This window comes from Protomyctophum parallelum, assembly GCF_964188405.1.
Source record: "Protomyctophum parallelum genome assembly, chromosome: 4".
In the NCBI taxonomy this organism is placed as follows: Eukaryota; Metazoa; Chordata; class Actinopteri; order Myctophiformes; family Myctophidae; genus Protomyctophum; species Protomyctophum parallelum.
Genome location: NC_139700.1, coordinates 10899177 through 10913297, shown reverse-complemented (window position 1 = coordinate 10913297; position 14121 = coordinate 10899177). Strand labels below are relative to the sequence as shown.

Sequence of the window (14121 nt, the reverse complement as noted above, 5' to 3'; positions counted from 1 at the left end):
GACTGACAGAAAGACAGGCCAGACATGTCAGGTCCAGAAGAGGAACCGTAGGACAAGACTCCCAGGCTGCTTTAAGACTTTTTTTCCCCCTCGAAACACTGATTCAAACAGGCCTAGGTTTCAGTAAAACATGTTTGATAAAATACACTTCGACTCTGAGATTAATAACCACTGAATATTATGCAATCATGCAGCCTAGTTGCTGGAGAGGAGGTGGAAGGCCCTGCTAAGTCAGGCACAGACAGCCAACGGTTACATAGCAGATGATCCATACCGTTACTGAATGACAGCAAACAGACTAGCTAATGCTGCTCTCTCTCTCTCTCTCTCTCTCTCTCCCCTGTCTCTTCTCCAACTGTGTGCACTTCACGGTAACCATGAGGAAGGAAGCAGTCAGGCCAAAGGCCAGTGGACGGAAGAGAAACAGACACGGCTTGGTTATCCGAGGCGGAGGAGAGAGATTCTTCCTCTTCTGTTAAATCATTAACAGATTAAAAAGAGATTCGGTTTGTTGACCAACTCCCCTGGTGAGATTTCATCTTGTTTTGGAGATGTACTAGTAGCAGTGACACTCACTTAAATTGAAATCAAGACATGTTTATTTATGCCCCTCAGACCGAGATGGGCTCTCCTTGACATGCAAAGATATAGGCAGGCCGATAAGCACCACTTAAGTAGCTTGTCTGTAAACACAAAAACAGCTACTTTTCAAAGCACATGCTGATACGATAATAGCCTTGTCTGTAGTGTAAACACAACAAAAGCTACTGTTCAAAGCACATGCTGATACGATAATAGCTAGTCATGATTTCCAAGCAAGAGAGTGGTTGGGGACGCGTCGTCTTCAATGTTGCTGCCTTAAACTCAATCCGACGAATGACCAAAACAAATAGCTGCCTGCTCTCGGCTACCACGTCGCAGACGTGGACCTGAAAATACACATTGCAACTGCAGGGATTTACATTTGAAGCAGTGAGCGAGGAGGTCGGTGGTTTCAGTGTCTTACTCAAGAACACGTGGTGGTTAGGTTAGTGAGTGATGGACTGTGCTCTCACTAACCTCTAGTTGTGGGGATCAAACCTGTGACATTACAGAAGACGGGTCAAGTCGACTACAGGCTCTGGGGCCCTTGGTTATTATGTCGACACTCTGATCCTGCAGGGGGGGGGGATTTTGTTTTCGGCTTCACCGAAATGATGGGATCAGACTTGAGTGGAGGGTGACAGCAGTTAGGGGTCAAGTGTCTTGCTCAGAGACACCTCAACACATTGCCAGGGCAGGAATCAAACCCGGGACCTCCCGTTTAATAAAATGCATAGTACACGCCCTTATCGGTTGGGAGGTATGTTGCACTCTGATACACTGGGTGTGTTCGATATAGGCACACTGACCGCACTGCCAAAACAAACTAATAGGGGAGTGTGCTCCCGGTGTGGAACTGTGAGTTTTCCGAACGCACCCAGTTTGAGATAAATAGCCGGAATGCTTGGATAAAAACGCATTTTCTATTAAACAACGTGCAACAGAATGCACGGATGCTAATAGCCGACCCAGCAAAATTCTAACATCCCCGGCACCGTGGTGAGCACTTTATAGTTGAAATCTGAACATTTAATTACACATTTGCCCTGTAAATGTAGCAGCCGCTAAGTTGGCTGTCATGATTATGACAGTCATGTTTCAGGGCTAACACAGTGACACACAGTCAGTCACACACACAGTCACACACACACACACACCCCAGGCAGGGCAGTTGCGAGGTGAGGTAATATCGTGTATAAGTGATAGAAGACCACACCCATTGGTCACTGACAAGACAAAAGTCTAATAAACTTGAGCTCTATCAGACACAAAAAATACACCACATCTCTTTACCGTTGACTGAACTGGCCAGAATGCCATCTTACCTTTTGAGCCAATAACAAATGTAAACGCTGTAGTAGTGTACAACACTAGAATAGATGAAGTTACTTTGTTGTGATTCAATTGCTACGCAGCTTTTAAAACCGCTCCAACCACAATTTGTAAAAGCAGCCAGCCAGTAATTAACCGACCCAAAAGCCACTAAAACACAATTCCCAAGCAATAAAAGGTCTGTGTTAACCAAGCAGCATGCTAATAGTACGGTATATTGGGTGGTGGCAGTCGGTAGGCGGCTAAACAAAGCTAGCCATTCTAGCTCCGTCTGTGTGTGTGAGAAGTGACTTCAGTTCACAACAACCAGGCAACACAACAAGGGCAGCTCCCCACTAGCTGACAGCCAGCCCAGCGCTCCCCTCAGCGGGATGCATAGGGTCTCTTCCCTCGGTAAAAGGCACACGGATGGAGGTTATAGCTCAGGTTAATTTGTAACTAGGTGCAACGGTTCCTATTTTGAGTCCGGACCGTACAAGGATCCGAGGGAGGATTCGCAAACGAGCGGAAGTTGAGCTAAAAATAATAAGAGCAGGCAGCAGCAGCGAGCGGCGGCACCGACCGCGGCCCGTTTATCATGTCTATGTCCACTTTACGTGCCCTTTGGACCGGACGAAAAGGCTGCGCGCGGGCCCCGGTCACACACGCTGCATGTTCGAACGCCCGGCGGCGCCTACGCGGGGATAAAAATCGGCATCTTTTACCTTTTCCTCGTCGGATAACTGCTCCTCATGATCCGCCATCTTTTCTTCCGGGCACCACCAGCTTCGCTTCTGTCAAAGCCCAGCGTGACGTCATAATATGGGCGGGGGGAGTCTGGGTTCCTCCCGTGTTACGTCAAAAGTGGTGGCTTAACAAGTTCGGTGACTCCGTTTTGTCCGTAAACGATTTGTTTAATACAGAATTACAAATACAGGCCATACCTGCCTCCTGGCCAGCTGGCCCGGTCAGTGGGGACTCGGGTGTGTGTGTAACGGTAACCTGACGTTAAACACCAACACAATATTTTATGCCCCACCATCCTTTCATGTTGTGCACAATTTACAGAGTTATTATAAAACAGTCAGCCAGTCAGACGCACTTTGCACACAATTCGATGGATCATGGTTTTTTTTGTAACACCGGTAGCGTCAAGTATTTTGGTGCCTGTGTAGAATGTAGATCCATCATACAACGGCTATTTAAAGGGATAGTTCAGAAATGTTTAACTTAAGCTGTGTGAAATACTTGCCATGCCATCAGAGTAATCTAGTAGGAGAGTGGCGACACTAGCGTTGACTAATTGTAACAATGGAATGCAGAAGTGCTCTAATGGGATAGTACTAATTTTGGAACAATTTTGGCACCGTTTCACCATTACATCACCTAATCAGTGTGCGTGTGCGTGTGTGTATATATCATTATACACTGTTAGACAAAGGGAAAACGTGTATACAAGTATAGAAATAATCACACCCGTGTGAAGTGAGGGGCGTGCTTATCGTACATCATCATAAATCATCTCATTCCGGCCAATCAGAATTTGTGTCTTCACCTTCGTCTTCAATGTTTGTGCTTACACGAACACTCAAAATTGTCCATTCATTGTCAAATTCAATGGCATTTAATGTTTGTGTAGGACAAAGTTTGTGTTTGCACATATACACTAAAAGCTAGACAAAAAGTAGCCTATACGTCTTTTGTAAGACAAACAGTGTCAAAACGGTGTTTGTGTTAGGGACAAAACAAACATTAATTTCTCGTCATTGTCGATGGCGTTTTTAAAACAAACATTGAACTAAAAACAAACATTAAACCTGTATATAGGAGGGCCCTCAATAACACAACAAGAAGAAAAACTAAATATATTGACCTGCACAAATAGGTCAGGTAAAAACTTCACAAGACAAAATGCTTACGAAACAAACAAGTTCTTGGAACCTGAGACGAAGGCGTGGCTGTATGCTACTGAGATGGACATCTGATGACGCACGAAAGAAGATGATTCGTTGTTGTTAAAGGAGGGCCACGCCCCCCCTTTATGCCCATATAGGGAGCTGAGTGTGGCTCCCCATGCTCACATTGTTTGATTTTGAATGTGTTGGATTTTTTTCCCGTTCATTACACTAATAATCACATTGTGACATCAAATGACGTTATCATAACATACAAATTGACCATATAAAAGACAGAGGCACGTTACATTATTGTTTGTGTAACAAGGACAGACTGCTGCACCTTGCTGGATTTGATAAGCCCTGATTGTAGATAACTAATTACCTTCCACAGAACTTGAATTGACCCCAAGGGTCGTTTCGGAACGGAAAATGGCTTGGTCGAATAGTCTACGGCTGATATGCATGCTCACATTTACTTTTGGGTTCTTCGTCGTGGAATTGGTGGTCAGTCAGATCACCGGATCTCTAACGCTGCTGGCGGATTCTTTCCACATGCTATCTGATGTTATCGCGCATATCGTGGCTCTGTTTGCCGTGCGGCTCGCCGGGAGGAAGCAATCAACGGACAGGAACACGTACGGATGGATCCGGGCTGAGGTGATGGGAGCGCTGGTCAACGCCGTGTTCCTTTACGCGCTGTGCGCCACCATCGTCATGGAAGCCACCGAGCGCATCTTCGAACCCCACGAAATAGACAATCCCTCGTTGCTGCTCGCCGTGGGTATCTTGGGGCTTCTCGTCAACCTCATGGGGATCTTCCTGTTCCGCCACGGCGGGCACAGTCACTCCCACGGCGGTCACTCGCACGGCAACAAGAACAAGAGTAAGAACAACAACAACAACAGCCTGGCAGGGAACGAGATGAAGGCCATCTCGCCGTACCAGGACAAGGACAACAACGCCTGCGGCCAGGACTCCGCCACCGCCCAGCTCAACATCCGCGGGGTCTTCCTGCACGTGCTGGGCGACTTCATGGTCTCCGTGGTGGTGGTGTTCAACGCCCTGATCTTCACCTACGTGTGGCAGCCCTGCGTCGAGGGCGAGGACTGCATCAACCCGTGCCACGCCGGCCACGGCCACACGGGGGTCCACGGCAACGGCACCATGCTGCTGCCGGGCCCCGGCACCAAGATGGCCGGCCCCTGCTGGGTGCTCTACATGGAGCCCTGCCTCGTCTTCATCACCGTGGGCCTCATGCTGTACTTCACCTACCCCCTGCTGAAGGAGGCCATGCTCATCCTCCTGCAGACGGTGCCCAAGCAGATCGACGTGAACGGCCTCAACGAGCGCCTGCTGGGCCTGGACGGCGTGCTGGCCATCCACGAGCTGCACATCTGGCAGCTGGCGGGCAGCCGCGTCATCGCCACGGCGCACGTCAAGTGCCACGACCCCGCCTCCTACATGGACGTGGCCAAGCGCATCAAGGACTTCTTCCACCACGAGGGCATCCACGCCACCACCATCCAGCCGGAGTTTGTCACGTTCAACTCGGAGTCGCTGCGGGACTGTGAGCTCCCATGTCGGACCCAGTGTGCTCCCAGCCTGTGCTGCAGCAACGGGGAGAACGGAGCCGACCAGGACGCGGCACAAGAACCATAGGGTACGAGAATGACCACTAGAGAGGTGGAATGGACCATAGGGTACGAGAATGACCACTAGAGAGGTGGAATGGTGTCTGAGATGAACAGGTCCAGAAACTACTTAATATTAATACTAATGAATTGCATTTTTATAGCGCTTTTCCAAGTGCTCAAAGTTCTTTACAATGGTTCATTCATTCATACATTGGGAGGTGAAGAGGCGAACAGTCGACGCCAGCGTCCTCACTTCTCACATTCACACACCAATGGTGGCAAGCTTACAGCGACCGACTCATTGGAGGCAATGTAGGGTTCAGTGTCTTGCTCAAGGACACTTCGACATGTGGACAGGAGGAGCCGGGATTCGAACCGCCGACCCAGGGATAATTGGATGACCTGCTCTACCTCCTGAGCCACAGCCGCCCCCCGACATGCTGCATGGTCCACAAGTTGTTGGATGCTGGTCCACAATTTGCAGGCTGTTTCAGCTAGGGCTTTTTGGTTGTCTTTTGTTGTTTGTTTTTGTTTTTTAGCCGGGAATGGTGGCACTGTCATTGGCCATGACAAAATAAGTTGTTTTTACTTTCTCTTTTTTTTTTTTTTTTTTTTTGAGGGGCGCTAGCCCATCCTATGCACAGGTTTGTGTTTGTAGCACGGAATGTGATGATTTTATTGGTTGATGTATGATGTATGATAAGAGCTCCCCTCACTTCACACAAGTGTGATTTCAATGGCGAATTTTCAGGGCCTTCAATATTCAGAGGCCCTGGGATCCTCAGAAGAAAGAAAATAATGCTTTTTTGAATATATATATTTTTTATCAAATGTATACTAAAAATAGTTTGTGTCGCTAATCTGTAAAGTTATTTTCGCCCCATTCACTGCGCATTGGAGCGTTTTTGTACAGGAGAGAATAACAGCCAATCGGAGATTTCTTTTAACAAGTCTCTGGGCAGACTTTCCTCCATTGAGGGTATTCTAGCATGCCCTGGCCAAATACACTTTAACGGGAGCCCAGGTGTGGAGTGACAGTTTGATCAGCCAATCACATTTGGAGCTGTAGTCAATGGGCGTAGTCTTTTAGATGTCAAGGTATTCTAGAGGTACCTTGCCCCTCGGATACCGTACAGCAATACATCGCCAACTATCAAGCATAGTAAACAAACAAATGAAACATGGCAGAAGCAAATGACACTGTCAATGATGTTTTGCGGATGAATTAACACCAGAAAGGGAAGACAGGAAATCAGCCAAGCATCAAAGGCCTGTTACGAGCGACATTTCCAGGTTTCTCGACACTGTCAAAAGACCTAAGTATAGGCCTAGTAGTAGTAAAAATCACACCCAAAACATTGTACACAAACATTAAAAGTCCATAGAACTGGGCTGCCATATGATGTGACGGGGCGCATGCACAAAGCCAGGCGTTCCTGAAAGATCCAGAACAATTGTAACATTGCACAGTACTAACATCAGTCTGTTGTTAATGACATACTGTACAGATCAGATCAGAGAGAGACGTCAGACGTCATGACCCCGTCGATCCCTGAGCAAGCTGCTAAAAAAGAAGTTTAACAAACATGGACGTCCTCCACTGCAGTGCCCAAATATGGATATGTATGACATCATCTATTCTATGATGTCACCATGATGCTTGGCTGATTTGTCCGTGACATCACAGACTGTATAACACACGCAGTCTTAACGTCCCGTGACGAGGTGACTGCCACGGGCGTCATCATTACTTGGACATTATTGACGATGCCTCTGTGGTCCTTCACCAGCAAGAAGGACTCCAGGAAACGACTGGAGCATCAGCTGTGTGCGTCCAAAGAGGTGGGAGCCGATGACGTCCTGGACATCTCAGCCTGTGAGCTGTCAGAGGTGCCGTCCAGCGCCCTCTCCACATGCCGCGTCGTTCGGAAGAAGGCTCTCATCCTCCACGGAAATAAACTGAAGTCCCTGTTGCCCAGAGGATGCGATATCAGCGCTCTGTCCACCATCAAGGTACTAGATCTGCACAGCAATAGGCTGACGTCCCTCCCCGATGACATCGGCACGCTGTCGTCGCTGCAGTTTCTGAACGTGGCCAAGAACCAGCTGGAGTCCCTGCCGGACTCCATCGGTGACCTCCGGCTCCTGCAGACGCTCGACGTCAGGGCGAACCGCCTCGCCGAACTGCCCTCTTCCGTCGGCCGCCTGAGCAACCTGCGCATCCTGGACGTGAGCGGCAACGCCGTCCGCCGCCTTCCCAAATCCCTCGGCCGCGTGCGCACGCTGGAGAGCCTGGCGCTCGACGCCGGGGCCATGTCGTATCCGCCGGCCAGCGTGTGTGCCGGCGGCACAGAGGACGTCCAGAGGTTCCTGTGCGCCGAGCTGGGAGAGGAGTACCGTCCTCCGTCTCTGTACCTCCTGTCGGCGCTGGAGAGCAGCAGCGGCAGCAGCGACCGCAGCAAATGCAACGACGCCGACAGCACGCAGCAGCAGGCGTGGCAGAGCACATTCACATTCGACGAGTACGAGAAGAGGAAGGAGCGCAAGCAGAAGGAGATGCTGGCCGCAGAGTGCCGCCTGGAGGAGGAGATGCGCAGGGAGCACGCTCAGCTCCTCCTGGCCAGCAGCTCTCACAAGGAGGACCTCCTCCAGGCGGTGCGGCGGGAGCAGCAGCGTGCGGAGCAGGGCGTCTCGCGGCAGCAGAAGGTCCAGGAGGCCGACAGGCTGTCTCTGCTGGAGGCGGTCCGTCGGGCCGAGGACGGCCTCGGCGGTCGCGTCGACGACCGGCTGACGGACGTGGACCAGCAGAAGAGGAACGCCGAGGCCCTTCGGGCGCTGGAGGAAGATCGGATCCGCGTCGAGCGGCTGACCGCCGTCACGCAGGAAGAGGCCGCTTCCCTGCGGAAGAGGGAGGTCGCGGCGGCCATGCAGCGGATGCTGTCGGACGGACGCGCCACGGACCTCCTCCAGGAGGCCAACGACCGGCGCAGACGCGGCGCCGCGTCCGAGGCTTGCAGGAGCGCTCAGAGTTTGGACCGGACGCTCGACTTGGCGCTCTCTCTGCGGCAGCTGGACAAGTCCAAGGCCGTCGGGCGCATCCTGGAAGAGGAGGAGCTGCAGAAGGCCGCCTTCGAGGCCCTGCAGCTGAAGAAGGACGGCGTGCACAGTTACATCCGCCTGCAGATCGGGCTCGTGGAGGCCCGCTTGATGCAGCTGAGCAAGCTGGAGCTCGAGAGACGCGACATGGACAGCGAGGACGTGCGGGAGGAGCTGGAGAAGCAGCGGCCGGCTCTCAGCCGCTCCTTACAGCAGCTGCTGAAGCAGAAGGACCAGAGGGAGACGGAGCTGAAGCAGCATCTGGCCGAGATGGAGCGAGCGTCGGCCGCCGGCCGGCAGAACTACTGGATGCTCCAGTACCAGAGGCTGCTCCAGTCCAAGCCGTCGGAGCTGCGCGCGCTGGAGGCCGTGGTGGACCCCGCGTTGGTCTCCCTGTTGTCCGCGCTGTCGGCTCAGCACTACCTGCCCGTCCTGGCTCATCACCGCGTGACCGGCGGCGAAGCCCTGCGTCGCATGACCGCCTCCGACCTCGGCGAGCTGGGCATCGGCGAGGCGGGCGTCCAGCAAGCGCTGCTGAACTGGGCCGAGCAGCACTTTCTTCCTACAGTGCATGACGACGACAACGACGACGACGACGTTAAGGCAACCCAGCAGCAGCGGGCGGGGGAAGAAGAGGCTTCCTCTTCCTGGGCTACATATCCTCCTGCGTCACCGCCGCCATACCGCGTACTCCCGGAGCACGGGTCAGTCCCGTCTGCCTCCAACCCTGTCCCTGTGGAGGGACCGGGTGGTTCTGGCGATGGCCCGGGTGGGCCTGGTGAGTGCGTGGTGTGCATGGACGCCGCGCCTCGGGTCGTCTTCCTGCCATGCGGTCACGTCTGCTGCTGTCGGGCGTGCGGCGACGCTCTGCGCGACTGCCCTCTGTGTCGCAACAACATCGCCCAGCGCGTACGTCTCTACCAGCTCTGAATGATAATGTACCTCCGGAGCAGCTCCTTCTAAAGCAGTGGTTCTTAATGTACCTCTGGAGCAGCTCCTTCTAAAGCAGTGGTTCTTAATGTACCTCCGGAGCAGCTCCTAAAGCAGTGGTTCTTAATGTACCTCTGGAGCAGCTCCTTCTAAAGCAGTGGTTCTTAATGTACCTCTGGAGCAGCTCCTTCTAAAGCAGTGGTTCTTAATGTACCTCTGGAGCAGCTCCTTCTAAAGCAGTGGTTCTTAATATACCTCTGGAGCAGCTCCTTCTAAAGCAGTGGTTCTTAATGTACCTCTGGAGCAGCTCCTTCTAAAGCAGTGGTTCTTAATGTACCTCTGGAGCAGCTCCTTCTAAAGCAGTGGTTCTTAATGTACCTCTGGAGCAGCTCCTTCTAAAGCAGTGGTTCTTAATGTACCTCTGGAGCAGCTCCTTCTAAAGCAGTGGTTCTTAATGTACCTCTGGAGCAGCTCCTTCTAAAGCAGTGGTTCTTAATATACCTCTGGAGCAGCTCCTTCTAAAGCAGTGGTTCTTAATGTACCTCTGGAGCAGCTCCTTCTAAAGCAGTGGTTCTTAATATACCTCTGGAGCAGCTCCTTCTAAAGCAGTGGTTCTTAATATACCTCTGGAGCAGCTCCTTCTAAAGCAGTGGTTCTTAATGTACCTCTGGAGCAGCTCCTTCTAAAGCAGTGGTTCTTAATGTACCTCTGGAGCAGCTCCTTCTAAAGCAGTGGTTCTTAATGTACCTCTGGAGCAGCTCCTTCTAAAGCAGTGGTTCTCAAACATTTTTTGGCACATGCAGGTCAACCCTGTAAACTGCTTTTTCATCTACGGCACCCCCGAATTACATTGTTACTTTTTAGCACCTTTGTCATATTAACAGTAAGTAAATATGTCGTTAAAATATATCTTTAAAAGATATACAGTATATCACGAGGAACACTAGAGAGAACATTTGTTTCCATTAATCCCGACTGAAGATCTCTTTTATACTGCGTTTAACCACATGAACCCCATCGTCCATATTCTGGGGGGGAACATTCACCAAGAATAGCCCACACACTTTTTTTTTAAATACCTGTAGGTAGACTTGATCTGAGGTCTGTCAGCCTTTTATGCCCATATATGGAGATCTCTGTATCTGTCTGTCCCCTGCATTTATATACTGTAGCGCCTTTATCCAAGGTGCTATATATATATGCTATATATATATATATATATATATATAGAGAGAGAGAGAGTGCGCATCACATACACACACACACACACACACACACACACACACACACACACACACACACACACACACACACACACACACACAACTCATACACTGATGACAGGAAACCATGCAAAACAAACCTGCATATCAGGAGCAATTAGGGGTTCAGAGTCTTGCTCAAGGACACGTCGACACTAACTGTGGGGGAGCCCGGGTCCACTCTACCCCGTTCCTTATGTCATATAGATCTTTAACTCTTGAGAGTTTAAAATTAAACCACGTTTAGTTTTCACGCTCTCATGCTGCAAAAGAGATGGCACATGTTTATTGTTTGTCTTTTGAGATGGCCATTTATATAGTTTTAGCACCCCCCGAAGGTGCAAAAAGGTCTCTACACACTGTGGGGAGATTCTTTCATGCGAATAATACCCTTAAAAAAAACCTCTTGATGATGTCAACTGGTAAATATTTGAAGAACTCTGCGAAGGACTAATTCATTGTATTGGACAGGAATGTTCGTTTCCCATGTCCTTCAGTCAGCTGGGGACAAACATTGATCTGGCCCATCCTACAGTGCCAGTGCTGATCTGGGGGCTGTTGATGGCAGCCGGGGCGGGCCCATCCTACTGTGCCAGTGCTGATCTGGGGGCTGTTGATTAAGTTTCCCACACATTTGATTCATTCACGCAGATTAATTTGACAAGGTCGTTGGAGAGGACAGACTAGATTATATAAAAGGTGGGCATAAAGGTTCTAGGCAGAACTCTCTCACCAGTTATTCTGGGTCCAAACAGCAGTAGATTATGTGTCCTCCTGTGTGGTTGTTCTTCAGTGTCCTACTGGGCTGCACCGGTGGACTTCCAGTTCCTCCAGAACACGATGTCAGGTATAGATATTGTTTTAAATATAGAGCCTAAAGAGAGAACAATATTCAATCAGAAATATGAATTTGTCAAACACTAAAAACAAATACAAAATATATAGTGTATATACACTAAAAATTATTATAATTTATATACACACTCTCACACATTATAAAAAGACGCATGCATGTTTGTTTTTTTACTCTCTTTCTACAGTAAGTCACAATCGATGACTAATGATACTAGTTCCTCTGCTTTCATGTAAGTATTTCCATAAGCTCACAAGAGTTAAAACCGTGTTACACATTGGCAGTCATTGTAACGAGGGAAGAATACACAATGAAATGAGAAAACAACAAATGTACTACTACTACTACTATACAATGTTGTTCTGTATTTATTTTTTATTTTATTACTGTTTCCGTTGTTATTTTATTTTATCAATATTTGTGCTGTTTTTATCGTTGCTGCAATGTTGAAGAGCAAGAATATAATCTCGTATAGGCTAAAATGGGACGTAACGATAAATTCAGTGTTATATTGTGATTTCAGGAATGACCATTGGTGATACAAATGAGAGTAATGCTGTCTGTTCTTTCTTTTGCCTTTAGAAACTATGATGAACTCAGTGTCCCTCCAGTGAACAACACCCTGGGTAACTCTACATGGTGAGTCCTGACAAATCCTTCACATTTCACGGTACAATATCACAAAGCATGTGCTGCTGAATACAATAAAACTCTGTCGCAGAAATCTCTGCATGGGAAAAGAAAGCTGATTCTTCAAGTCTAAAGTCCTACACACAAAGCTGTGCATAGGAGGAGCTAGCGCCCCTCAAAAAGAATGTTGTACTGTATATGGATATTCAAGTATAACTTATTGAGCTTTCTTTCCACAGGAACTTCCAATCAAATGATACTTCCGTGTAAGTAGATTTCGTAGCGGTATGAGCTCACAAAAGAGCTAAAATTCGGTGTTATACCCATCGCCGGTGTTGTCATGCAAATTTAATATCTGCTTGCTGTTGCAGGCCCTATTTCAATACAAACATGACGCATGATGCTCCGAGGTAAGTCGATTTTTCATCTACTGTATTCAAATACTGTGTTCAATTTTTTTTTTTTTTTTTTTAAGATATTTTTTTGCGGCTTACGCCTTTTATTGATTTTTGAAGGGACAGACAGTAGGCTGACAGGAAACGGGAGAGAGATGGGGGAAGACATGCAGTAAAGGCCGTGTCGGGTCCGGGAGTCGAACCCGCGGCACACTGCGACTGGATTACCAGTCCGGTGCCCAGACCGTTACGCTACGGCCTGGGCACTGTGTTCAAATTTGACCTGAGATCAGATTAAAAAAAAATGTGTCTTCTACATCCTGACAGTTTTCTGAAAAAGCTATGTTTCTATGTCAGTCTTTCTTCGATTTTTCAAAAAAAATAGCAGACCTACAAGCTCGTAGCGCGCCACTCAGTGGCGCGCTATGAGCTTGTAGATCTGCTATTTTTCAATAGCTAAAGCATAACATAATGCTAACACAAATGGGTTAAGGCTACCTTAATAGCATAATATAATTAAGATAAGCACACATTTTGTGCAATTGAAAGATGCATTATGAGTAAATGTAGATCTCTTTCTATTTTTTTATAGGCTATGGGAATATCCACCGTAAGTGTCCTTTTGTAATTATGAAGCATTGTGTACAGTTTAATGGTAATGTCTCCAGGTTCTCAAATGAATCCATTGATTCCCTCTCTTATAGAGTTGTGGCTGCTTCACCTGGTCGTGGATGTGTTCTTCCTACCTGTCTGAATGCACATCTGAGCCATAAGTTACAGTTAGGAGGTGACGAGACAGCAGGCCATGCAACTAGAGATCCTCACGGGCCCGGCAAATGATGACAGAACTGGAAAAGATCTCACATGGAGACAAGAGTCAACACTGGCATGCACATACACATAACAGCAGTATAATGTTCACCAACCAATGAGTTCAAAACTATGTATTTGGGTGCCATGAAGATTCCTGCAAGCCAGTGTGTTGTTAACCCATTTTGACCTGAGATCAGATAAAAAAAAATGTCTGTTTGAAAATGACAGTTTTCTGAAAAAGCTATGTTTCTATTTCAGTCGTTCTTCGATTTTTCTAAAATAGCAGACCTACAAGCTCGTAGCGCGCCACTCGGTGGCGCGCTATGAGCTTGTAGATCTGCTATTTTTCAATAGCTAAAGCACAACATAATGCTAACACCAAAAGGGGTTCCCGCCCATGGGAAACTAACTAAACCTGTTTTTGTGTTCTTGTATTGTTCTGTCAGTTCTGTCTTTGGACTTTAATTAATTTATAATCATCAGTTCATTTCTTGACCATCTTTTGCTACAATTATTATCATTACTGCTGTTATTGTTTGTTTCTTTCCTTTCTTTTTACTTTTTTATATATTGTTCAACAGCGCATTGAATTGCACTTGTTATACATTATGTATTGTACTAAATAAAAATACTAAAGCACTTTGTTACTATTATGTTTAGAAAAGCACCATGTACAAATACATTCATCATCATCAAATAAGGTTTGATTTGATTTCA

The 14121-nt window shown here is 48.1% G+C and overlaps 3 protein-coding genes across 3 annotated transcripts in view; 2 read left to right on the top strand and 1 right to left on the bottom strand.

The window, feature by feature from the left end:
• LOC310857019 (F-actin-capping protein subunit alpha-2) overlaps positions 1-2712 on the bottom strand; it is a 37922-nt gene extending 35210 nt beyond the window's left edge. The window contains exon 1 of the mRNA XM_083762616.1: positions 2619-2712. Within this exon, the coding sequence (XP_083618742.1) occupies positions 2619-2657 (39 nt within the window). The 5' untranslated portion in view covers positions 2658-2712. The remainder of the gene's footprint in view (positions 1-2618) is intronic.
• A 1631-nt stretch (positions 2713-4343) lies between these two features.
• On the top strand, positions 4344-5450 carry LOC310858095 (proton-coupled zinc antiporter SLC30A1-like; the record flags this gene model as incomplete). The annotated part of the gene is made up of 1 exon (XM_083764152.1): positions 4344-5450. The coding sequence occupies one exon, from the start codon at positions 4344-4346 to the stop codon at positions 5448-5450; it is 1107 nt and encodes a 368-aa protein (XP_083620278.1).
• Positions 5451-7192: 1742 nt separating this feature from the next.
• On the top strand, positions 7193-9451 carry LOC310858094 (E3 ubiquitin-protein ligase LRSAM1-like; the record flags this gene model as incomplete). The annotated part of the gene is made up of 1 exon (XM_083764151.1): positions 7193-9451. The coding sequence occupies one exon, from the start codon at positions 7193-7195 to the stop codon at positions 9449-9451; it is 2259 nt and encodes a 752-aa protein (XP_083620277.1).
• Positions 9452-14121: the final 4670 nt, after the last annotated feature.